At 43.8% G+C, this 26,294-nt stretch overlaps 1 protein-coding gene across 2 annotated transcripts in view; it reads right to left on the bottom strand.

Annotated features, from left to right (window-relative positions):
• Window positions 1-5,168: 5,168 nt before the first annotated feature.
• The window catches only part of C2_1H18orf54 (chromosome 2_1 C18orf54 homolog), a 173,210-nt gene continuing 152,084 nt past the window's right edge, over window positions 5,169-26,294 (bottom strand). For both annotated transcript variants that reach the window (XM_078674817.1, XM_078674818.1), the window contains exons 7-10: window positions 24,640-24,713; window positions 8,770-10,410; window positions 7,089-8,708; window positions 5,169-6,330 (exon numbers count right to left, since the gene is read on the bottom strand). In XM_078674817.1, the coding sequence (XP_078530943.1) occupies window positions 10,317-10,410; window positions 24,640-24,713 (168 nt within the window). In that variant the 3' untranslated portion in view covers window positions 5,169-6,330; window positions 7,089-8,708; window positions 8,770-10,316. The remainder of the gene's footprint in view (window positions 6,331-7,088; window positions 8,709-8,769; window positions 10,411-24,639; window positions 24,714-26,294) is intronic.

Genomic DNA, 26,294 nt, shown 5'->3' with positions numbered 1-26,294 from the left:
GAAGCGTAATACGAACGCTCAAGTCATGAGGGGACACGCAATGATTGTGTGACACTCGCAAGAATACAGACGTTGAGAACTATGTGGAAAGACTTTTGTAGGAATGATTTACATATTTCTTGTATTTCTCTTTTTTTCTCCCATCTTCCCTTACAGAGACCACAATAGGTCAGTTTTTTCTACGCTTCACTTTGGGCCCACTCATGCCCAGAAGCTCAACTATATTATAGAAAATTGGGTTGGACCCATGTAGTCAAGGGGACCTGGGTAAGTAATTATTATAAGCATAGGGGTCCCAGACTGGACAAGAATTGATTTAAATAGATTTATCAAAATTTGAGAATAAACGAATTTGAAACATACAGTGTTTTTATTTTCACTGCAATTTTACCGTTAAATGGTAAATTGATGTAAATCAAAACTTTTTTTTCTTTTTGTTCACTAAGCCCACAGGGGAAGGGGAACAGGGGGATGTGCAAAAATACTTTAAGATAAATGAGTCAATAGTCAAAAGGTTACTGATATACATATAAATTCATGAATGTAAACAATAAGTGCTAGATGGTCCTCACGGAGGAGGCCACACCACAGCATACGCAAAAGTCAGAACATTCTCGACAAAAACATATTCCTAAAAAGCTGCACATATCACGCTATGGTTAGGAATTGACATTTGTAGATAGCAGTCTACGTTTCGACCCAGAAGGTGTAGGATAGTCGATCCTTACTGCGCGGGTCTTCGTCAGGGGTGGGACGGGGGCTGATTCCTAAATTAAAGAAAAGGAGAACTATTTATTTGAAATGGTCTCCGTAAAGTACCATTGATTCATAGTGGAACATCATGAGTTACAAAATTAGGGGAACTGAGGATATATACTAGGCGTGAGCCACATAATGTGCTCCAAAACGTTGTTATAAGCCAAATACCTGTTGTGTTGGCGGGGCAGGAGATGTCCAACTCTGCCGAAAAACTTTGCGTGGGCAATCTATGTAATCAAAGGAATTTAATGAAAAACTAGTCCCACTGGTTAGATAGAAAAAGCGTGGTCAGTGATTAAAATTATTATTGACTGTTAAAGGATTTACCTGCAAATGTGGAAGGATGATTGGAATTAATCAATCAGTGGTCCGTATCTGTAAAAATGGAAGGTTGAAGGGCCAGTCATTATTTGGACCACGGTCTACCGATAGCGATTCTGAAACATGATTAAACGTGATATTTCAAAAAAAGGGGCTTACCCGTAATTAATGGAATACGGGAGTAATATGAGAAGATCAGGGCACGAGTCCCTCACCGACCCGGAGACTTTAAGGAAAATCCTGGCAAACGGAGCAATCAAGGCTCAATGCGGGAAATTCCGCCGACGAATTCTGTAAAATTAAATAAATAAGACTCGTCGTTACTGGTTACATTCACCGGTATAAATCCTCGGGTAGGGACATGTATAGTATATTGAAAAGGCTTACCCGATAGATCAGAGCTTCTCGGAGAGTACAGGGCGGCGTGTAAGCGCGTCTCCTGTAACCAGGAAAGTGCTGCAGTGATTAGACAGCGCAGCCTTCGAAGGCTCGGAGGTAAAAAGTGAAAAAAGACTACGCGGCCGTGGTTGCTGGGTAACCACTAAACTCACAGGACATTTTGATTAATAGGGACTAATAATTGGCGTCTAAATATGCAAGTATAACCAGAAACGTTTGTATTGCCAGAAAATTAATTACAGGGAAGGATCACCCCTGCCAAGCTTGAAATTGTTAAAAACAGATCATCATAAATGCGCGAACCTACCAACAGTGTGGTCAAGGCGCATGACAACCATTAATGGACGAAATACAAAATTGTAATTTAGCACATGCGTGAACCTACCCAACGGTGGTTTAAACGCATAAATTAACAATATTACATTACATTTCTCAACATCAGTAATAAGTTATAAGTTGTGCCTGCATTTGCGTGAACCTACCACATGGCGGTTAGACGCAGATCATAATCAGGAATTTATACAGAACTCACCAGACAGTGGGATTCAAAGGATTGCCATTTGTGCAAAACTGCTCTCAGATTCATTTAGGCCGTTACGCACTGAATCAAAAAATTGTATCCATTTGATCTCCCTGACATTGAGGATAGGTTCTATATTACCACCCCTGGGGCCAAGCTTAACCTGTTCCACTACAAGCCACCTAAGGCTAGCTGGAGAATGGTTCTTCATGTCACAATGTTCCACAAGAGGAGCTCCTTGAACCTTACATCTAATGCGACTACAGTGTTGCAGAAAACGCATTTTGGCACGTTGTTGAGTCTGTCCAACATAGATTAAATCACAAGGACATGTGATACAGTACACCACATTGGTGGAATTGCAATTAGTTTGTGATTTGAGTGGAACACGTAGTTGTTTATGGACAAATTCTTTGGTTTGAATAGTCGATGGGCAGGCCTTACAAGAGCCACACCTGTAGTGGCCCACAATAGGTGGAAGATTCCACATTGACGTGATGGAAGGTTCATTTTTCATTCTCAGAAATGAGCACACCACGTGGTCCCAAATGTTTTTAGCCTTCTTAAAAGAATGAAGTGGTAGGCTGTGGGTTTCAAGGTCATTGGAGATCAAATTCCAATATTTGTTAATAGTTTTCTTTATCACATTACTTTGAGTGGAGAAAGTCGTTACGCAGATCAGGCGTTGTTCATTGGTGCTAGTCTGCTCCTTTGGTTGGAGTAGGACTTCTCGAGGATTAAACCAAGCCCTCTTCCTGGCTCTCTTTGTCAGACGTTTTGGGTAACCACGTTCTGTAAGTCTGTCCATGAGTATCCCAGATTGCTCCATATAGTCCTCTTTTCTGCTGCAGTTACGACGGATTCGTAAAAATTGTCCAAAGGGTAGGTTGTCCCTGAGGCCTCTCGGGTGGTGACTGGAGTATAGGAGTAGGGAGTTTCTCTCTGCCGGCTTCCTGAACAGAGTTGTGTGAAGGATTTCATCTTCTTCAAAAATTGTAAGGTCCAAAAAATTGATAGATTTTTTATCAAATTGGATAGTGAATTGAATATCAAGTGACCTACCATTGAGCCAGGCAAAAAAATTGGTGATTTCATTTTCAGTCCCTGCCCAGATCAAGAGGATATCATCAATATACCTCATCCACATGTGTATATTGGATCTGAATGGATTTACATCATTGAGTACAAACGTGTCTTCATACATAGACATAAAGATTATGGCCAGGTCTGGGGCAAAGGCTGCCCCCATCGCCACCCCCTTAATTTGAAGGTAGAAACAGTTTTGAAAGATGAAAAAATTCTGCATCATCGCAATCTTGAGCAATAGGATGATGAAGGAAGTGGGGACCCGAAATGGTGCCTCACGCCTGTCAAGTGCATGTGTCACCACCAACAAAGCCTCTTCTTGGGGAATGCTCGTATACAATGACACAATGTCACATGTCGCCAAAAGTTCTTGTTGAGAGTCATATGGGCGTCCGTCTATCATGGTAATGGTGTGTGTAGTGTCACGTAGGTATGTGACAGTCTCTTCGGCCAGAGGTTTTAGAAAAAAATCTATGTACCTGCATAGGGGTTCCAATATTGAACCACAACCCGACACTATTGGTCGTCCCGGGGGCTTGTGGGGATTCTTATGCATTTTCGGCAAGGTATAAATCGTAGGAATCCTCGTTTTTTTTTGGTTTAAATAATGAAACTCCTGCTCAGATAGAAAGCCTTCTTCCATGCCCTCCTTTGTTATTCTTAAGATCTCAGCAGATAAATCTTTGGAAGGGTCGCCACCCAACTTTCTGTAGCTGATCCCATCCTCCAATTGCCGCATGATCTCCTTTGTATAGTCATCCAAATCCTGGACGACTATGGCACCACCTTTATCTGCCGGTTTCACTACCACCTCCTTGTTGTCTCTTAATGATGTTAACGCGAGTTTTTCAGCTCTACTGGTATTGTATTTCACAAATTTCTTTTCAAGCAAAATTTGGTTGACGTACCGTAGGACTAGACTTTCATACGCTAGAATCCGAGGAGTCATGGCAAAAGTAGGGGGTACAAAAGTCGAAGGTACCCTCAAATTTGTAGCTGACGTGGGCTGTTGCTGAGGTTTATCCTTGAAAAAGTAACTGAGTCGTATTTTTCTGAAAAACTTGTGTAGTTCAGCTATGGTGTTAAAGACATTTGGTACAGCTGTTGGAACAAAGGATAAACCACGGCTGAGTACTTTAGTTTCATCTTCCTTCAAGGTGTATTTGGAGATATTCATCACAGGGGAGGTGGTGGTTACCATCTGTAGTTCTTTCTGCGGGTTGATCTTTCTCCATGCTCCTCCTGGGGGAAGGTCACCTGTTTCGTGCCTCTCCCTCTCCCGGAGTCCCATTCTTCCCTCGAAGCTCAACTAGGCAGCCGATTTTTGCTAACTAGTTGTAGGACTTTAGGCATACTACTTTAGAATCCGAAACGGAGTACTTTTCTGTAGGGACCATCAGAGGTCCAGATGAATAAGCAGTAGGGGACTGCTTATGAAACATGTTGACCAGGTAGCAAGCTAATAGCTCTACCAACAAAACCCCTTTTTAATTTTCCCAACCAGAGAAGTTAATAAAATATATTTTTTCTACTAGCCGGGGAATTTTTAATTTTTATTTTGCACCCACATATACAGGTCCCTATACTTCACTGATATCACCTAAACTGCACCACACATAGCCTATTGTCACAACTAAACTAGTGCTCCCACGTGGCCCGTGGGTCGCACGGCACGCCCCGCCCCATAGAGGGATGGGAAGACCCCCATGATGAAGCATGACACTAAGGGATTCTTAGTGTGTGAGGGGTATTTTAAAAGCACATAGTGCCCTCGACTTGACATCTCAAGAGAGAGCCTAGTTCCACACCTATTAAATAGATAATCATCACCAAAATTAAAATTAGTCACCATTACACATTGATAGAATCCTGTTCTTTATATAGATCAGTTAGGAGGGTGATTCTATCATTACCTCTACACTTCCTCTACTGTTGTTTTGGGGTCAAAATGATGATGCCCACACCTTGGTAATTGATTTATTTATATTTTAAAGGAAAACATAATCAACAGAAGATATTTATTAGCGTTCAGCGTATTTCAACAATGATATGCATAGTGAAAGAATCAAGTCGAAGCCAACTGTGGAGTGAAGAATCTTTATTCACATCTACCTCCAAGGTCTCAGTGAGATCGAAAACGACATTATGAACTGTTGTGGAATGTACAAGTACACATACAGGGGTGTTAGAGTGGGCGGAACAATCACCGAACCTATTTATAGACTGTGGTAATTAGGTTAAAGAATTATTATTATTATTATTAACAGCACTGATAGTGGCCAAAGCTACTGGAAGGAGTGTCTCTGCACATTCCCTAATGAACGGTTCGGCAGGAGAAGGCACAGTTTATTTAAAGAGCCAGGTTTTCAACTTCTTTCTAAATAGACCCGGATCACTTAATGACATCGGGAGCTGATTCCAGGCCACTGCACCCAACTGGGTTAGTGATCTGCCACCAGCTCTTTGTCTGAGGATTCTGGGTGTACAAACCAGCAACTTATTTGAGGACCGCTGTTGCTGAGACGGAGTGCAAAACTTGAATCTAGATCTCAAATAGGAAGGTCCTTTGCCGTATAAGGTGGAATGTACCAGCACAAGGTTCTTGAACTTCACTCTTTCTTTTACAGGATATCAGTGGAGATCCCGGAGATGCAGCTTGACACGAGCCCTCTTAGGGAGGTTGAATAACAAGCGGGCTGCCATATGCTGGTTCACCTGGAGTTTGTTGGGGAGCTAGCCAGACAAGCTGGCATATAATGCATTGCCATAGTCAATACGTGACGTAACTAAGGCTTGGATGACTGTTTTCCTAACATGCACAGGTAGCAACTGCAGAATTATCTTTAGAGCTTGCAGAATCCCAAAGCATGTTCCAGTCAGACTTTTGATTTGAGTCCCAAAGGACAACTTGTCATCAAACCATATCCCTAATTTTTTTACCGGTCCACCCTGAGGCGCCGGAAGGGGAGAGTCGTCTGGCCAAAATGAGAGCCAGAACTGCGGAGGAAAACTCCCAAAGAGAAGAATATCAGTCTTTTCGTCATTACATTCCAATTGGGCCTAAACTAACAAGCAGGAAACTGCACCGAGGCAGGTTTTCACATACACGCAATCTGCTTCGCTTGCCTTATTCCAGGAAAAGAGCAGCTGTGTATCGACTGCATGCGAGATGACTCTGGCCCGAATGTGTCTGCTATCTGAATTACGTGGGACATATAAATATTAAACAGCAAGGGGCATTTGCGCTGTGAGGCTGCGGTGGGCACATTGCTCCATACGGTATGGTCGTGTCCTAGACTGATTGGTTTCTGGAGGGGTGTGTGGAGCTGCCTGTCTGAGGTGCTGGGTTGGGATCTTCCCCGTACGCATCGCCTAGGTCTACTCCACATCCTGGAGGGAGTTGGTGGGAACATATATAAACGCTACTTGTTGTTACTGGGGCTGGTGGTTGCCAAAAGGGACCTGGCCCGGGCTTGGAGGGATGAGAGGGCCCCCCCCCCCCCCTGAGTGCGTGGAGAGCCGGACTAGACTTTTGTATGGGCCTAGAGCGACCAATATTTGAGGCACGAGGGTGCCCCCGCAAGCACTTTAAGGTGTGGAAGAGATGGGCAGACTATAGGGGATTGACACTAGACCCCCCCTGCGGAACCGGAGGAAGATCTTTAGGCATGCGATGTCCAGCAGGCCTATGAACTACACCACGATTGCCATGCCACGACAAAGCGCTAAAGTTATCTGTATACGCGTGCACGGGGTTAGGGAGGGACGTTGGGGGGGTGTAGGGGGTTGGGTAGTTGGGGTTGGGAGGGATAGGGGCGGGTATGGCCGTTTCCTGTCATTTATGCTTTCTCTCGTTTTTTGATTGGACTCTGGTCCTGTGCTGTAACTGTACCAAGTTGCTTGGTGGTGTTCTCCTGACTGTGGGGAGCCACACTTATTACCTTGCCCAATCCTATCAATAAAATTTGTTGTGAAAAAAAAAAAACAGCAAGGGGCATAATACAGAGGCCTGGGGAACCAGTGTACACACGTTGAAGGGCGGCTGAGAAGGGAGTGACCCACACTCTCCCCCACCCTCCCCCCACTCCCCTCCCAAGCGCCTTGAGACCCTCACGGGTGAGTAGCGTGCTTTATAAATACCCTTATTGATTGATTTGATTCTATCTTTCAGATAGGATTTATACCAATTCCAGGCTAAGCCGCCCACCCCAATCTCCCGCAGACGGTGTAATAGCGGGGCATGTGGCATTGTGCCGAACGCCGCCGAAAGATCCAGTGAAACCAGTGCTGCCCTGCCCCGCCCCGATTATTCAGTGTGCCCCATATGGCTTCAGATACCTCAGTCAGCGCCATTTCAGTACTGTGTAGGGCCCTAAAACCAGACTGAGCTGGGTGGAGGAGCCCATTATACTGAACAAACCTCGATAGTTGTTTGTTCACCTGCTTCTCTAGGATTTTAGCAAAGGCGGGGAGTAAAAATGGGTCTATAATTAACAGGTGTCTGACGGTTTTTTAAGCAAGGAGATAATCACAGACTGTTTCCAATCACTGGGCACCTTGCCTGAAGCTAAAGATAAATTAAACTGTTTATTGGCCCCTGGATCAATAACCTCTGCTCCCACCGCTGGCAGCCTATGGGGGGGGCAAGGATCGATAGGGGAGCCTGATTTTAATGGTTTTAGTGCGGCTAGAGAGTTTTCCAGGGAGATGGCTCCAAAAGCCTCTAATTTGGGCAGGAAAACCAAATTCCTTGCAGGAGAAGAGTTAACCTCAAGCTCCTGCTTACTACCGCTCCCAAGATTAGCCTGAATGATTTGGACTTTACCAGCGAAGAAACCTGCAAATTCTTCACACCATTCCTTGAGAAGCCATTTTGGACTGAGACCCGGCTTTTGGAGTTAGGAGGCTCTTGACAATCGAAAAATATCTTTAGAATTGTTGACAGAGCGGAAAATACGCTTCTCATAGTGGAGGTTTGTAGCTCTTAAAATGGAAACCCAGTATTCCTTCCGCGCCCTTTTAAAAAATCTTTGTCCTCTAAAATGCAGTTCTTCCCCCATTTACGTTCTAACTTCTTACACTTCTTAATACATTACAACCCCGTCGTCTACACTCTGCAACAACCCCTGGAGACTTTTTAACCAAAAATACCTCTCCTTAATTTCTACCTCAAAGTTCTTAGAAGTTTCACTTCCACAGGGTAGGCAGAGCTCAAAGCAAAGTTGCTTTTAACAAAGATAAGTGGAGAGCTGAAAATAAGCAAAAGCGATGTTGGCATTGGAGAGGATGTGGGGTGGTTGCAAAGAAAGAACAAGGCTTCTTTCGAGATTTAGGAGGTCTATGTTCGGCTTTGGATAAAGTCAGTACTACAGCCACAAAATCAAAGCTAGCTCAGCTACCTATGGGTGTGGGCCATGTCTTCACTTTCAAAGAAACAGTGGCTCGACTCCAGCGCCGTAAACTTGCTGCCATCCCCGGTTCAAAGGAACCGAATCAAAATAGTCAAGTTAAGGGAGTTCAGAAAAGCATACTGCTCCAGCATACCATTCTCTAAACACTACCACTGAAAGCAGACTGGCAGTGGATCAAGGCCAGACAAGGAGCCCTTTGCAACATTTGTGTACTGAAAGCAGACTGGCAGTGAATCAAGGCCAGACAAGGAGCCCTTTGCAACATTTGTGTACATAATATACTAATTTGTATTCCAAATGACGGCTACTGTGCACCTGTTTTACACATCGGAGGTTGCCAGGTGTACGTTGTGCATCATGGTGGCTGTAAGGTGCTGAGGGAGTTGAGGAAGACATTTATGGAATACGATGCTGTGTGCTTTGGAATCCAGGTAACTTGCTCCAGAGTAAATGTAATAATCTGAAAATGTGAGAAATAATTTTAAAATACTCTCTGGTGTAATTTGAAAGCTTTCATCTAATGACACCTGCTGGTGTTATTTGTGTACTGCACGTCTTCGAAAGAGCAGCATTCATTTTCTAACAAAGGGAGGATTGTATTCTTGGTAATGTATAAACCTTCACAAGTGAACATTTCCTGTTACAGATGTGGTTAATTAAATCACCATCGCGGCTCTATTGTTAATGTTTTGTTGCCTGTATTTTAAAAGCTTTTTAAATTCCTCCAAAAGATGGTCCTGAATCTGTTTTGCAGAAATATTTTAATTTCATGCCATGACTTTACTGGATGTCGGCTGGTGAATTTCATGTCATGCACCTCTTGCTGCTTCCCTTTTTCTTTAACTTTCCCTCTTACCTGTATCTCTCCCCTCTTCGCTGTACATCTTTAATTTTCCATATGCCCTTCTTGCACCTCTTCCACCATCTCATCACCTTTACCTCTAGTTCCTCCTGGTAGCACCTATACCATGGGCCTCTCCTGTGCACCTATCACCTATTGAACCCCACAAGTCTCATCTTCAGGCCCAAATGAGTATTGTTTGAGATATGAAGGTTGGGTTGCCAAATGGAAGGTGCTAAGGCATCACACATTACGCATTTACAACTTCACAAACATGTTGGATACATTTTAACTGCTAAGGATTTGTAACAAAACATTTGGATTTGATACCATAGTAGTCTGTCTGTGGAAAAACAATAGGTAACTCAGGTATTCAAAATGAAATATGGTAAAACATATCAAGGGCATGATCTTTGTAATGTGTGTGTGTGTGTGTGTGTGAATGACGTGTACAGTGAATTCGAAAATGTTTCCAAATATTGCACAGAAAAGGGGTGATAGGCGTATAAAACTAGTGTTCAAATGTAGTATTACAACTTTGTCTGTATTTTCAAACTAGGACCGGGGCAAGAGGGCTGTTATCGGGGCCAAGTTTACTGATGTGGCTTGGGGAGGGCGACAGCTAATGGTATACTAAAGAGCATGTTGGAAATACAGTGCTCAAATGATGGCAGACACTGAGTGGGATTCTAATGAAATGATTGAAGGCATGAAGTCTCAATACCTAATCATTTTAACACGACGCTATAACAGTTCATGAGATGCAGTCAATCCTTGGTTATGTCAAACTTGGTTAAAATTATATTATATTTTTACCCAATTATATTTTCAGAATTAAATAATTACACAATTCAAGCAGCACAGCTCATCAAAAGTAATTGATGAAAATGAGTCAATACAAAATAGATTCCTCATTGAATCAAAATACATACACACAAAAATGAAAATATCTTTCTGCATATGTGGATTTGGTATAAATTCAATTTTCTTCTTCTAGATTCAGACATTCTTGGGCTTGCTTCACGTTAGACTCCTCAACCAATTCTTTTAATCGTGAAAGATGATGCAATGCCCTTTGGAAGAAAAAGAGAGAAAAAATATTTCTATTGGATGAGAATATATCAATTGACATTGTGCCTTGGGCTATGTAGCACTAATTAATGCATATGTCTCTGGTTCAAGCATACAAGAAATAAAATAATGTAGCCAGCTCAAGAAACCCCTAACCATGCACAAAACAAACTGAGGGTACACGGAAACTGCCAAGGAGGACTCTGTTGTAAACAGAAGCAGTTCATGGACACCAAAATACTTTTAGCAGGGAACCAACTATATACGGTATGAGCATCTGCATATTATTGCAAATCTGACATTATTATGGACTGGTAACAAGGCAGCTTATTTGCAATTTGGAGTTTTGTGGTTGACCGAAGGAGCACGAAACGTAACTTGAAAAAACGGCAAAAATGAGCATTGTGGTTTGATTTCCTGTTTTGCCAAAAACAACAACAGAGTGTGGTTTCTAGGCCTAGGCGCAACTACACGCTATGCGAATTGCAAGTAGCACAGTGCAAAAATGTGTAGCGGGCATTTTTTGCTTGCCGGCGGTCTTCAATGTCAAGTTGGCGACCACGAGCGGGCAAAATAACATCCCGGCAACACATTTTCCTCGTTCACGATCAGTAACATCAAGTTGCCGATCGCGAGCGTGGAAAATAAACCTCCCGGCGAGATTCTTAACGCGGGGAGGTCAGGTTTCTCATTGCGAGTGGTCGCGTATGCCGGCGACCGCTCGCAATGAGAAACTACCAATCCGCGTTGAGAAAGCTGCCGCTCAAGTACAAATCTACTCGACCGCTTGCACTGTGCAAGATGCGGTTTGCACAGCGCGGGCAAGCATCCGGCACTGTGCAATCCTCTCCCAGGTTTTCTTTTGTCTGTATTTTGGTCTATCGACCCCCTGACTGTATGCCTCTTTTCTCCCAACAGTTTGGCGACTTGGTGTCGGGGCTAGTCGTTAATTCCGCCAAAATACTCATTGTGGGCGATTTTAACTACTGGCCCTCTGATTCCCGGGAGAGCAGTTCCTCTGTAGACTTTACTGACCTTTTAGTGAGTTTAAATTGCAGTCAGCATATCACGATTGCCACTCACTGTAAAGGCCACATTTTAGACCAAGTTTGGACAACTAATCTTGATATTTCTCCTCCCTCAGTGTACCCCTGTTCATGGTCTGATCACCTCTTCATCTCATTCTCTATCAACCTCACTTTGGCTGTCCGCCCCACCCCCATTACCAATTTCACTGCCCGTAACTGGAAGCATGCCAACCTTATGGAGTTTCATGCCATTTTGGCCTCTACCGCCCCCGGGGAACAGAGCTCGCTGACTGACCAGGTTAGCTCCCTTGAACAATGGTTGACATCTGCAAGTGATAAAGTAGCTCCACGTAAAATCATTAAAAGTAAACGTCCACATGACGCTCAGCGCTGGTTCACTGACCAACTAAAATCTGATAAGCTGTCCCTTCGCCAAGCTGGGCGCCGCTGGCGGCGTAACTACGATCCCCGAGCCAAATCTGAATATGTAGATTTATTGAAACACTATAAAAAAATCTATTCTATTGGCTAAATCCTCCTATTTTTCCCAAAAAATTATGGATTCCGCATCCAAGACTAAGGACATTTTTTCCATAGTAGAGGAGCTTACCCTGCCAGATCGTGTTACTGCACAACCTTTACCCTCCCAAGTTTTGTGCGACTCTCTGAACTCGTACTTTTCGGACAAAATTGTTACCATCAAAAAGAATTTCCCCCCCTCCCCATCCCCCCCTCCCCCTTGCCCCATATGAATCCCTGCCGGTTAGAGGCCTTGCCCCTATCTCCCTGACGGACTTCATTTCACTGTCTGTTACACTCTGTGAGCTCTGGATCTCCTAATGATTGCTGTCCCCCTCAAATTCTTAAAGACATATTTCTGGCTTGTCCAGATCCTCCTTTGTCATTACTCAATAAATCGCTTGCCACTGGCACGGTTCCAGAATCCTCTAAACAGGCGGTGGTTGTTCCCATCGTAAAAAAGCCAGGGGCCGATCTGTCTGTCATGAGTAATTTTCCACCTATTTCCCTCCTTCCCTATTTGGGGAAAATTTTGGAGGCTCATGTCACCCGGTGCCTCAGTTCATTCATCGAGAGCTCCTCCTTTTTGGAGAAGCATCAAGCTGGCTTTCGGCCAGCTCACTCTACCGAAGCAGTCGACAGTTATCACCAATTTCGACACCTCTTTTGTTTTGGAAAATGCTTGGATATAATATCTAGGAGCATTATTGTGATTAGAAGCCACAAAGACACTGTTGTTTGCTTCTTATGCTCTTTGCTACTTTGGTGTTCGCAAAGGAAATAAGGCCAAGAAAAGACATTGCCAGTATTTTCCTTGTATATAAATTATTGGGCTTCTTACACAACCCATGGATTAAGGGTTCACAACAATAAGATATTTTGCCTCTTGGATCTTGAAAAGTACTTTCACACAAGATTAAATATTGCGTGAGGAGTTGATTTGTATTTATGATGTAAAAATGAAAAAGGATTTCTAAAAGAAAATTACAAATCATATTTATTGTTCGTGTGTTTTCCTTTTTTTTAAGTTGGTGTTAATAGCCATTAGATGAACGTTATATTTGATGATAGATTGATACTATACAATTTATAATGTGAGGAGACAGATAATTAGTAGTATCTGTCCCTATAACCTTCCTTAAGAAAATACCGTTGGCATCCTCTTTTCTTTAGTTAGCTTCACTCTACCGAAGCAGTCATCGTAGCTGTGATGGATGTGCTGAGACAAGGTGCCGACAAGAACATCGCCCAGGCTCTTGTTTTACTGGACCTGTCGGCCGCATTTGAGACGGTCGATCATGCTATTCTGATCGACCGTGTCAACAATGCCGGTATCCAGGGCGTGGCTCTCTCATGGATCAGATCTTTTCTCCATCAGCGCTCTCAGGCAGTTCACTTGTCCAATTTTTCTGCTTCTTGCATTCCTTTAGTCTGTGGTGTCCCTCAAGGCTCCGCTTTGTCACCTCTTTTATTTAATCTTTATATGCAACCCCTTTTGGCTTCCCTTTGTCACGCCCCTGTCACTATACTTAACTACGCGGATGATCTTCAATTGATCTTTCCCGTGGATTCCTCCCCTTCTTCCTGTACCAACTTTCAATCAACCATGCTGGAGATTTCAGAGTGGATGCAGTATAGTCAGCTGAAGCTTAACCCAAATAAGACGGAGTTGGTATTGATGGGTGGGCCAGCCAACCCATGGAATTCCAGCTTCTGGCCCCCCTCTCTCGGGCCTCCACCCTGCCCTGTCAAGTCGGTAAAGAGTCTTGGTGCCATCATTGCAAATGATCTGTCCATGAGACCCCAAATTAATGCAGTAACATCATCCTGCTTTTTCCTTCTTCGCAGGATCTGCAAAATTCGTAGGTTCCTTACCAATGAAGCACTCATTTTAGTTATCATGGCTCTGGTGACTTCACGCATTGACTATGCCAACTCCCTCTATGTAGGTACCCCGGCCTATCATCTTCACCGGCTACAGTTGGTGCAAAATCAGGCTGCTAGATTGGTATTTCATCTCCCGAAACATCAACACATTTCACCCCTGTTGAACAGATTGCATTGGCTCCCTGTGGCCTACCGCTGTCAGTTCAAACTTGGTTGTTTGGTGTTTAAAGCCCTCATTGGCCAAGCCCCTGTTTTTATTATTTCCAGTCTCCAGCGCTATACTCCATCTAGAGCACTCCGATCCACTTCTCATAACCTGCTTACGATCCCTAGGTACAAAAGGAAAAAACACGGTGGTTCATGCTTTTCCTTTTTGGCCCCCACTCTGTGGAATTCCCTTCCCTCTCTTCTCAGACTCTGCCCTAGGTACAACTGTTTCCGTAAACTACTTAAGACCCACCTTTTCAAGCTAGCCTACTGAACCATTCTGCAGCATTGTCTCTCCCGCATCTTGTCTTGAGCGCCATGAAACCTTTTTGGTGTCCGTGCGCGGTACAAATGCTTTTAACATAACATAACATAACAATCACAGACAAAAGTTGGGCAGAGTGGGTAATCTGTAAACATCACAAAAATCCAAACCCATGGGAATATTCAAATTCTTCCCATGAAGCTCCTAGATAAACTGGGCGAAGTAGTGGTCAACATACAATTTAACAAGAGCCAAAAGTCGAAGACAGGTACCACTCTGATGGAAGACGATATAGCCAAGTAAGTTCTCAATAAAGTATTTATTTGCTGAAGAGCAAGAAGTAACAATACAGTGCGAGACAATGAGCAGCACAAGCTCTTTCCCTGCCAGCTGCAACCAACTGGCCCTTACAACCGATATCTAGAGCTCTGCTTACGAATGTTTCACACTGAACCTTCTTGCGCAAAGCAAAACACAACACACCTCCCCTTTTCAAGCCAAAAGACTCTTTTAGAAACTATTAAAAATACAACAAGAACATATATTCCAAGGTGAAAATCCAAAGATGGAAATATATATTACAGTCCATAATTAAGATGCAAAAAATGATACAAGGTAACAACACTACATATATATGATTTAACACATCATATAGTTTTGAAATTTTGCTGGTACAGACTTAACTCTGTGCAGCTTACATTGATTCGTCTAACCAGTTGAACCATCACCTGCACTAGAAGAAGATCTATTAACAAGACGCTTCTAAGTGTTTACAGATTCATGAAAATCAGAATCTAAACAGCACCCTCTCACAATCACTAATACCTTCCCAATATTACTACTATTCCACCATTGACCATTTTCAGAGCACTAGAGTTTTCACTTTTTTCTTGCTGTTTATGAGGTTGACTAAATCTCACTCCCCCTATTTTCCCTATTGCATTTTGGTAGCTTCACACGCATCCAATCACCTTTGCAGACATGCAATTTCTTTGCACCTTTAATGGAATTAAATCTGATCTTACTCTGACTACATCTAGAAACTATCAATAAAACAATTTTAAATGAGAAAAATGCGAATAGATCTGCAATTTTAGAATCAATCTGTATGGGAGAAAAAAAATTCTTGTTGTTATACTCTGTGTGTGACATACAGAGACAGTACCCAAGGGGAGACAATTGTGTTCTCAAGAACAAATACAAGTTAGGCACAATGTCCACATTTCAAATTTTATCAAAAAACAGTCTGAGTATAACAACAAGAATTTTTTTTCTCCCATACAGATGGATTCTAAAATTGCAGATCTATTCGCATTTTTCTCATTTAGAATTGTTTTATTGATAGTATCAATCTTATCAATAGTCTAGGACCATTGTTTTGATATCATTTATACCCAGGTCCTTTTGATTTTGCGGGTGACACCCCATTAATCTAATGATTACATCTAGAAACAACATGTTCCTGAAACACTCTTCCCCCAGAATTGCTGATGATGCATCATTCACCAAAATACAAGAAATAGACAACCTTGCTGGCAAGAAAATCAAAAGATTTCCTTCCTCAAAGCACAAAAAGGGATGACACCTGTCTCTGTCTCTGTTGGCTGTGGTACGATGTGCCCAATGCAGAGCTCTAATAGCTCTAATAGCATCATCAACATGTACACGCCTTAAAGATGCTCAACGTACACATTCTACCACCATCCTATTCATTTTTTCTACAAGACCATTCGCTTGTAAGTGATACAAACTACACCATTTTTGTTTTATACCAGCCCCATTCAAAACCTCAATTTCTTTTGAAGTAAGCTGTACCATTATCAGACATTAATGAGACAGGAAAACACTCCATGGCAAAAATATAAGTCAAAGCCTCCAACCACTTTGAAACAGTCTACCAAAACAATGAAACAATGGCATACTTGTGTTGTTCTGGAAGATAACAGAAAGGCCCCAAAAATCAATGGCAACCCTTTCCCACACAACAGTCAAGGGTGATACCCTTGTTGTAAGACTTTGTAATTTTGCTGACAATTAATACACTTAGACGCCCATTCCTCAGCTTCCCTGTTTATTCCTCGCCACTAACACAGAATCCTTAATCTTTTCTTGTTGGAGGTCATGCCTAAATGTACTTCATGACTGAGAGTAAGTTACTGGTTTCTAATATTGAAAGGTGGGATTCATTTATCACCTCGAAAAGGAAAATCACCCTCCATCAACAATTCATCTTGAATTTTCCCAACAATCTGTGATACCAAAGATAGGTTATTTTCTCTTGGCCGACTAGCAGTCACATAACTCTTCACTTATTTCAAAATACTGTCTTCTTTCAAAGCTTCTTTTCCCTTTTATTCGGACACACATCCTACATACGATCAACAAATATCAGCCACCAAATATTTCACATCCTCTTTAATCACATCAGGTTCCGATGAAACTGGAAGACTTGAAAGACAATCCGCCTTCTTGTTCTCCCCACTTCAAAATGATGACCCAAGTATTCAACTTCTTTTACTCCAAATACACATTTGTCTTTTCTCAATTTCAAACCATATTCTGCCATGGCTTTTAACACTACATTCAAAGTGCTGTTGTGTTCAACTTCATCCTCACCATGGAGTAACACAATCTTGAAAAATTAACTCTTGAACAAAAAGAAGTGTGGGGCATAGGCCAGGGCAACTGACTTCGGAACCCAGGGGCTCACAGTTCGATCCGTCCAGCACCATCTGACTCTGGGCAATAGCTCGCTTAATCTTCCTGACGGCCCCCAGTGCCTTGACACCTTCGGGTAATTGTTTACGCTTTACAAATACTGGACAAACACCAGGAATGGCACTCAACACATCCTCAATCACTCTCTAAAAAGTAGCAGCCACTGAAGCCAATCCAAATGGTCCCTACAAAACTAAAAAACACCCTCTGAAGTGACAAAGGCAGTCAAATGCTTGGACTCCTTACTGAGAACAAGTTGATGATATGCGGAACGCATGTCCAATTTAGAAATATAGATGCCCCAGATAAAGAGACAATTAAATTATCAATTTTGGGAAGAGGGTGCCCATCAGCCTCAGGGGTGTGGCATTTAATAAAATGTCTACTTGTGTATCTTGTGCATCTAAAAGACACGTTAGTGATAGATTCCTTACCTTAGAATAGATACCCCAGCAATACCAACCCCGGTGGAGGGTCTGTGAACAAAGATCACACCAGAAAATCACGAAGAACAGAATGGCCTTAGAAGCCTTCTCTCCGGACTTGATGTCAAGGCTATAATGCTTAGTAAAAGTGTGCAGCGAGGCCCACGTGGCTGCCTGACAGATGTCTTGCAGGGGGACACCTTATCCCAATGCAGTAGTAGCTGCTGTCGCCCTGTTAGAATGGGCGCGCAACCCCACCGGAGGTTCCTTCTTAGCCAGAGAATAACAGGCTTTGATACACAAGACGACCCAGTGGGAGATCGTCCTCTTGTGTACAGCCCGGCCTTCCTTGGCGCCCACGTAGCCAACAAAGAGCTGGTCATCCACCTGGAACGGTTGTGTGCGGTTCAGATAAAAGGAGAGCGCACGTTTTGGGTCCAGACGTTGGCTCCTCTCTTCCTGTCCGGGAGGGTGCGTAGGTGGAAATAAAGTGGGCAAGGTGATAGTTTGTCCAATGTGAAAAGCAGTGACCACTTTTGGCAAGAAGGAAGGACGAGTGAGAAGCACAACCTGTCCGGATGGACTGACAGAAAAGGAGGCTTACAAGAAAGAGCCTGGAGCACACTCACACCCTTAGCGGAGGTGAAAGCAACCAGGAAAGCAGTCTTCAAAGTCAACAAACGAAGAGGACAGTTGTGGAGCGGCTCAAAGGGAGCGCACATCAAAAAAGTAAGCACCAGATTCAAGTCCCACTGTGGCATCACAAACGGAATAGGAGGGAAAAGGTGAGTAATACCTTTGAGAAATCTATTAACTACAGGGGACTTGAAAGCCCACGGGCTGATCAGGGAGCCTGAGAAAGGCCGAGATTGCAGAAAGGTAGCCCTTGATAGTGCCCATAGCAGAGCCCAAAGAAAGAAGGAACAAAAGGACCTCTGAAAGAGGGACCGAAAGGGGATCCACAGACTTTGCTGTGCACCATGCCACAAATGTGTCCACCTGCAGGCGTATACCGATTTAGTGGAGGGACGCCTGGCTGCCAGAATGACATCACAGACTTCAGGAGGAAAGTCAAACGGAATCAACTGTCGCTGCTCAATCTCCACGCATGTAGGTGGAGGCTGGACAGGTTCGGGTGGAGGACTGTCCTCTGCTGCTGTGACAGAAGATCCACTCGAAGAGGCAGACGGATCGAGGGATCCATGCTCATACTGAGTAGCTCGGGACACCAAACTCTTCGAGCCCAGTCTGGTGCCACATGAATGACTTGGGCCCGGTCGCGCCTGATCTTCTTCAGCACTCTGGGTAGAAGTGGTATAGGCGGAAAGGCGTACAATAGACAGCAGCTCCACTCATGACGAAAAGCGTCACCAAGCGAGTACCGCCTTGGAAATTCCAACGCGCAGAACAGCGGACATCGCGCGTTATCTTCGGTGGCGAATAGATCTAACCAAGGCTCTCCCCACTGTCAAAGGAGACCTTGCACCACCTCAGAGTGAAGATCCATCATGCACCGGCGGCTGAGTTCGTCTGCGTTCAAAGACCCTGCCAGGTGTTGAACCGTCAAAGAAATGCCTCGACTTTCCAGCCATGTCCAGAGGCGCAGGGCCTCCTGACACAGGGTCAATGACCCCACCCGCCCTGTTTGTTGCAATACCACATGGTGGTGGTGTTATCTGTGAACACTTGTACCACCTTCCCCTTGACAGAGGGAAGGAATGCCTTCAGTTCAAGAAAGATCGCCCGAAGCTCCAGAATTTATATATGAAGCTTGGACTCCACCGGAGACCAGAGGCCTCTGCTCTCTGCCTCTCCCACGTGGCTGCCCCATCCCAGGAGGGACGCATCCGTCACCACTGTGTGCTCCGGTTGGGGAAGGGAGAGGGCTCTGTTGCTGACCCAATGCTGATTTGTGAGCCACCACTGCAATTGTTGTGCAGTGCCCTCCGAGATCTGGACGTAGCCGGACAGGTTCCCCTGATGCTGCGCCCACTGGAACTTCAGATCCCACTGCAGAGCCTGCATATGCCATCTGGCATAGTTGGTGAGCAGGATGCAGGAGGCCATGAGGTCCAGCAGCCTCAAGGTCGTCTTGACCGAAACCTGGGACAAGGGCTGAAAGATCGGACTCATAGCCCGAATGTGCCGGACTCGCTGTGCGGGAGGATAGACCCGAAACTGCGCCGCGTCCAGAACCGCTCGGATGAAGAGAAGCTTCTGAGAGGGGATCAGGTGTGCACGTTGATGGAGAACCCTAGCAAAGAAAGGAGGCCGGTCGTAGTCTGGAGGTGGGAGACGACTGTTTGGGGCGAGCCCGCCTTCAACAACCAGTCGTCGAGATAGGGGAAGACTGAAACCCCTGATCTGCGCAGATGAGCTGCGACCTCCACCATCACTTTCGTGAACACCCGAGGGCTGCTTGTAAGGCAAAAAGGGAGCACTGTGAACTGAAAATGCTCGTGCCCTACCATGAATCGTAGGTAACGCCCGTGGGCCGTAAGGACGGAGATATGAAAATAGGAGTCCTGCAGGTCAAACGCTACCAATTAGTCTTGCGGGTCGAGGGCAGACAAGACCTGAGCAAGTGTGAGCATCTTGAACTTCTCCTTCCGGAGGAAGCGTTTGACATTCCGAAGGTCCAAGATAGGCCGCAGACCTTTGTCCTTCTTTGGAACCAAGAAGTAATGGGAGTATCAACCTTGACCTACTTCTGGCGTCAGAACGCGCTTGATGGCCCCCTTGGCAAGAGGGCCGTGACTTCCTGCTGGAGAAGTGTCAAGTGATCCCCTGACATGCGGCGGTATTGTAGTGGCATGGCTGGAGGGGTAGCAGAGCCCACCTGTCTGATGTGATGGTGAACCAGTGGTGGAGGTGATGGCGAATCCTGCCGCCTACTGGCGTATGGTGCGCCTGATACACCGTACCAGGAAGGTTTGGAGGCAGCGGCTGCAGGAGAGGTGGTGGATTGACCCGCACGCTGGCCCAGTGACCCGCCTCTGCGGGTCCCACAGCCGCGGCTGTGATGAAACTGTTGCTGCGCATGCTTGTGGCTTTGAAACAAAACGTGCTCAGGTGCCCCATCTTTGGCCACAAAAGGAGCGAAAAGCAGAAGTGGAAGGAGTGTGTGTGTCCGAAAGGCCTAAGTACTTGGTCGTAGCCCGTGAGTTCTTAAAACGTTCCAACGCGCAGTCTGCTTTATCGCCGAACAGGCGAGTGCCATCAAAGCGCATGTCCATTAACGTGTTCTGGACATCCCTAGAAAAGCCAGTCGTCCTCAGCCAGGCGTGACGGCGTAGCACCGCTGTCGTTGAAATCTCCCTGCCCAGCGAGTCAGCAGTGTCAAGACCACAACGGATGGTGAACTTGGCTGCGTCTCTCCCCTCAGCAATAGCTTGGGAAAGAATTGTCCGAGCCTCCACTGGACTCTGAGGCAGCACTTGCACAACCGTATCCCACACAGTATGGGAGTAACGGCCCAAGAGACATGCGGTGTTCACAGGCCTGAACTGGCGGATTGTTATATACTTGAAAACAGAGACAAAAAGTCCCCCAAAACTCAGTCAAAAAATGACTGGAGGTACCGCTCTCTCAGGATCTGAGCTTGCTGGCATGGAAAAAGAAAGAACTGACGGCAGTGCACGTGGGCGCGTCTAAGTAGCTCCAGCGCTGTCATCTAGCGGATTACGACCCCAGTGACATACGGGGAGCCGTACGACGACGCCTACCAACGCGCAGGGGTACTGCTGATGAAAAAACTTTCCGGATCCAATCTGATGCCTGGGGATATTCTAAGGTAAGGAATCTATCACTAACATGTCTCTTTCAGATACATGATACCCGTGCCTACACCACATCTACCATAAGTATGCCATGGAAATAATAACCGTAATGCTTAAATTATGCAGAAAAAGGGAACTGAGGAATGAAATATAAAACATTTCCCAAAAAAGGAAGAATTTAATACTAGTAATTAGGTGGGTTAAAATAAAAGAATACGGTAACTGGCCTAATATATGGGTAATTAGCCAATAAGAAAAAATAATAACTAAAAAATAAACCATTATTCTAGGAGCCAATTAAAATCTATGGTGATAGAGTGATAGTGGAAGTCATTCGAAGGTTTTGCCTGAGAAAGGCATAGACTGTGTGAGGTGGAGATACGGGCAAGAACATGCTCCTTGAATTTGGGGGCATTCAATAATTTTGCCAGGATGCTTTAATGTGCAGAAACTCTTCTGGGTGGGGTTCAATGCAAACACCCCAAATTATTTTTAGATGTCATTGGATCCAAAGTTGCTCCAGGCACAGCTTTTGAGGGCAATGAGGGTTTCCTGAGCAGAAGATGACAAACATTGACATCCCTGGCTTTGTCCTACAATGTGCTCTAAACCAGAAGTGGACATGACAATTGTTTGTTATATAACTATGCATATAATATTTGCTCTGAAAGAGCTATTATGTTGTGCATTGCTTTCTTTTACAGACTCCAACACAGTAACTTCCTAAATCCATCCAAAGACTCACAATTATGAATACTGGACCAGTGATCACCGCACTGTCTGAGGTAGTATGTAGTATCTCAAGTGGACACAAGATCATTTCAGTCTATGTTTTCCTTCCTAGTGATTTAAACCTCTAGAGCAAAGGCTTCACAGATCTTGCAGAAAGGCCTTCTAAAGGAAACTCATGATTGCCTGGTACAGTTTTGGTACCCTCAGACACTTCTTAACTGGAAATCCTGGGCACACAATACAGTGCTAGCCAGCCACTTAATAATGTTATTAAAAAGAAATTTCATATGGCGCTTCATCTAACACTTCTGCAATGTTTACATTCAACAAGCGATACATGTTGCTATTGCCCAATCTAATGGCACTATATTTACTAGAAGGCTCATTTCGCCTTGCTAGGATTCAATCTTGAGACCTGCATTTCACAGCAATGTCAAAGGCAAGTATTTTTTCAATTGAGCAATGCTACCTTAAGTGTTATTTCCTGGTGACCAAACGAGCAATGCTGCAGGTCTGTCAATATATTCCAGTCCCCTCTGCTTGAAAGGGGCAAAATTATTCTTAGACTTAACTATAAATTGTGGCAATTGCTCTTGATTGCCAGGCAGAGCCAAAAGTAACCTAGATTGTTTTCATTCAATTTTCACATTTACACACTACTGGTGATTTTCACTTTATATGGGTTTGTAGACTCTAGAGTGACTCGTCATCAACTTCCTTGACAGTACCAATCAGGCGTTTTAAAAATGTGGAAATAGTAATTTTGAGACGGGGTGGAGGTAACCATGTTCTGAAAAGATGCCTTAAGCTATTCTAATAAAATTACCTTAGTCAGGTTTGAGGTTTGATTGCAAAGGAGCCTATAAAGAAGTAGTCTTCCAATCAAACTCTTTCACTCAAGCGATGATAACATATTCCACAGACTGAAGTAATTGTTGACATATTCAGTCTATTGCCCTGCTTTTAGTGTAGGCAGTAGGGGTTTGTTGGCTACTGCTCTGTGAATGGTACACTTTCCAGACATTTTTACAGCGAATCTATGTTGGGAGGACAAAGCATATGCCATCCCTCTTGAAGAGAGACCTGAACTTGAATAGTTCTCTTAAAACAAACACATATACTTAATGTGATATAGAGGAGTTCAAATAAAATGACCACGGTGTCCCTTTTTTATGCATTAACTCTCTAGCAACTCTCAGCCTCTACGTTGCCTGAATGAGGTGTGAAATTCTTCCCAGGAGCTACACAATAAGTCACTGTGAATGACTGGCTGACATTAAGGAGCAGGAATGACTCCTTTGAGCTCAGCATAAGGGTGGGGGCCAACCATGCTGTTGGCAGCGCAATGTCAAATCCTGCCTTACAGATCTGTTAGGACCACATGCAACACTTTGACGTACTTGAAAGGGATCTTACGCATCTCCCTCTCTAGTGCAGACTGACCTTCTTTTGTCTTACCAGCACTCTCGGTCTCTTGATTTGTTGTCGGTAAGGGTTCTTCAAATTGGATTTTAGAGTTAGTAGTAGGTGGACACTGGTAATTTCCGCAGTTCACTCTCCAAAACACCCCCTGCCCTCAGAGTCTAAGTTTGGTGTTGCCAAAGATTATCGCCATCTTGAAAATATCCTGGCCCACGGCATTTTGAGCCAGTTTGCAATACAGCAGACAAAAACTACTAATAAAGTGGGTAGGGGTGCTCTCAGGAACTTTTACCCTATTGGTTATGGAGTGCCCATCCACTAGCTTGTGCCAGGCATAAATGGAGCACCCCGAGGCACCTTCTCATAACACTTTTTGGACCTGTAGAACACAAGAGGACTGGACTTAAGGTAGAACAAAAGAGGAATGGACCAGCTATCTGTGACTTAAGAGGAGCCCGGAAGGTCTCGACCTGCCCCCTCTAAATTGAAGTGGACATTTTAATGTTGTGTTGTGTTATCGAACTTTTAATTGTTTTGGAACTCCTAAATCCTTTACACATTTTCGTTAGGAAAAGCTTCTTTGCTCTATGACATAGCTGCTGGGGACTGAGCTTTGGTTTAAATTACTGAAACCTTTGACAGGATAGTGACTCTGTTACTTGTGGTGGACACCAATCAACTCCAACTAAAAAACCAGTTTCTTACACCAAGAGTTACATAAAAGTCAACAGAGCAATTACACGGCATTTTTTTCCATTTAGCATGGAGTTTTTCACAGGTAACAAAGGAAAATATTTTTTTAAGGGTTACAAAGTGCAGATGCAGTTGAAATGCTCTGAGCTGCCTACAATGAACTAAGAAGTTAAAATGCCATCCAACGTCAAAAGGGCTTGTTGATATTTGGCTAAGAAATATTGAGATGCCCCATAGTCCGAGGAAATCTGAGAAAGTTGAAACTGTAGGATCCTCTTGCTAAAGAAAATGAAAAGGCCTAAGAAAATATGGTTTGTGGGTTACCAGATGTTGAGGAAAACTGATAAAGCGTCTAAAACGAGCAATTGATGCAGACAAAAGGGGACTCAACAAAATGAAAAACTGGAGAAAAAAAGCTGCAAACTTAAAACAAAAATTGCAGTTACCATAACACCAGCTACTAGGTAGCAGGAAAATGAATGACTGGAAAATTACTTACTACAAAATATCTAAATGTCTAAGACAGACAATTATTGTCACTCACGAATCTACTTACTTTTGTAGGGAATTGTTAACTGGCATCATCTCCTGATCAAACAGTTTGAATTCTGAGGCAGTTTCGGTTGGGATCTAGTGAAAAAAGAAAGACTGTCAGAAACATAAATTAAACCTACACAGATATTACCAGAAATAACGTTCACCAGATTTATCTGAAGAACAAGTCGGTTAGAGAGAAGAGGGTAGCTGCTCTGTATATTTTGTACAAAACACAATGGGGACTCTCTAAAGACAACAGCTAGGTTACTGTGATGCAACATTATTCTATTCAGTGGATGAATGTCAGAATATCATGTAAAAAATATTATGGTTAGAATATTGACTACCAAAGTATCTTAGAAATAAGTATATATATGTAGTTCAGAATAGATTTCCTATCCTCAAATCCACATCTACATACTCCATCACCATTGTGTCCATTCGGATTTTAATGTACTACATGTTCATTGTCTGGATCACCATTTGTCTTCAAAGGCTGGCAAGAACAAATATCGCTGCGATCAGCAATGGGAAGATCAAAGACAATTCTGTCTTTCACCCCTGTTCCCACATTACAGAATTTAGACCCCAAACCGTCAACTTTAGCTGCTTAGATCTCTTTCCAAAACATATACAGTACCAGGCAGACCCACCAAACATGAATAGGTCCCCTCTGTCTCTAGTACCTCTCCCACACGTATCTTGGATCAACGGAAACCACTTGTTCAACCAATCTGGTGTGCAATACCAAAATATTATTATTATATGCCTGGATTCGATCACCACTTGCTCAACTAATCTAGTGTGCAATACCAAAATATTATTATTATATGCCTGGATTCGATCAATTTGTTAACCCTCATTGTACCTCTTTAGTAATCCTGAAACTCTTCTCAGATATCTCAGTTTCTACCATTTTATCCGACCTTTCCATATACATACTTTTCATATCCCCATCAACATGATTTCTGCGTTCCAACAGCATTTTATACAGTCAGTACACTGCATGTCTCGACCCTTCTAGTGTTTTAACAAATGATTTGAAATCTGCCAAATCTCTAGTAGCTGCAGACTTATTCGGGGGCAGGTGATCCAATATCGCAGCTGTTATTTAAATCTTTTAGATGAGTAGAGTAGCAGAAAACCAAAAGATTTAAATAGCAGCTTCGACACTGGATGCCTGCCCCCAAATAAGTCTGAAGCAACTAGAGATTTGAGTGATCAAAACATTTGTTAAAACACTAGAAGGGTCGAGACATGCAGCTTACGGACCGCATTAAATTCTGTTGGTACGCATGAGATCATGTAAATGGGGATATATGGAAAAGTATGTACGTGGAAAACCACTCACCTCTCGTCACAGATCTGCGTTTAATCCATTGTTCTTTCGCTCACTATGCCACCCCAGTTAGGACCCAGCTATGTGCAAATCAATCTTGACCCTGTTTCTCATGTGCACAGTCCTGCCCGAACTGCCAGGCTAGGTCCTCCTTGGACCGGAAACAGGCATCCGGGGACTGGTTTTGGTTTTCTTCAGTAGATTTTCCATGGCCTTGCTTTTTTAGGTAGCAACAAAATATCCCATATCGATCAAACCACCACTGCCCTACCTACGTGCACCCAGTAGTTGTCAGAGTACCTCACAACCTACTTCCGCAGCACCTTCAATTGGGA

Source organism: Lissotriton helveticus, chromosome 2_1 (genome assembly GCF_964261635.1).
Source record: "Lissotriton helveticus chromosome 2_1, aLisHel1.1, whole genome shotgun sequence".
In the NCBI taxonomy this organism is placed as follows: Eukaryota; Metazoa; Chordata; class Amphibia; order Caudata; family Salamandridae; genus Lissotriton; species Lissotriton helveticus.
The sequence above is the reverse complement of the archived record's forward strand: the minus strand, read 5'-3'. Positions and strand labels throughout refer to the sequence as shown.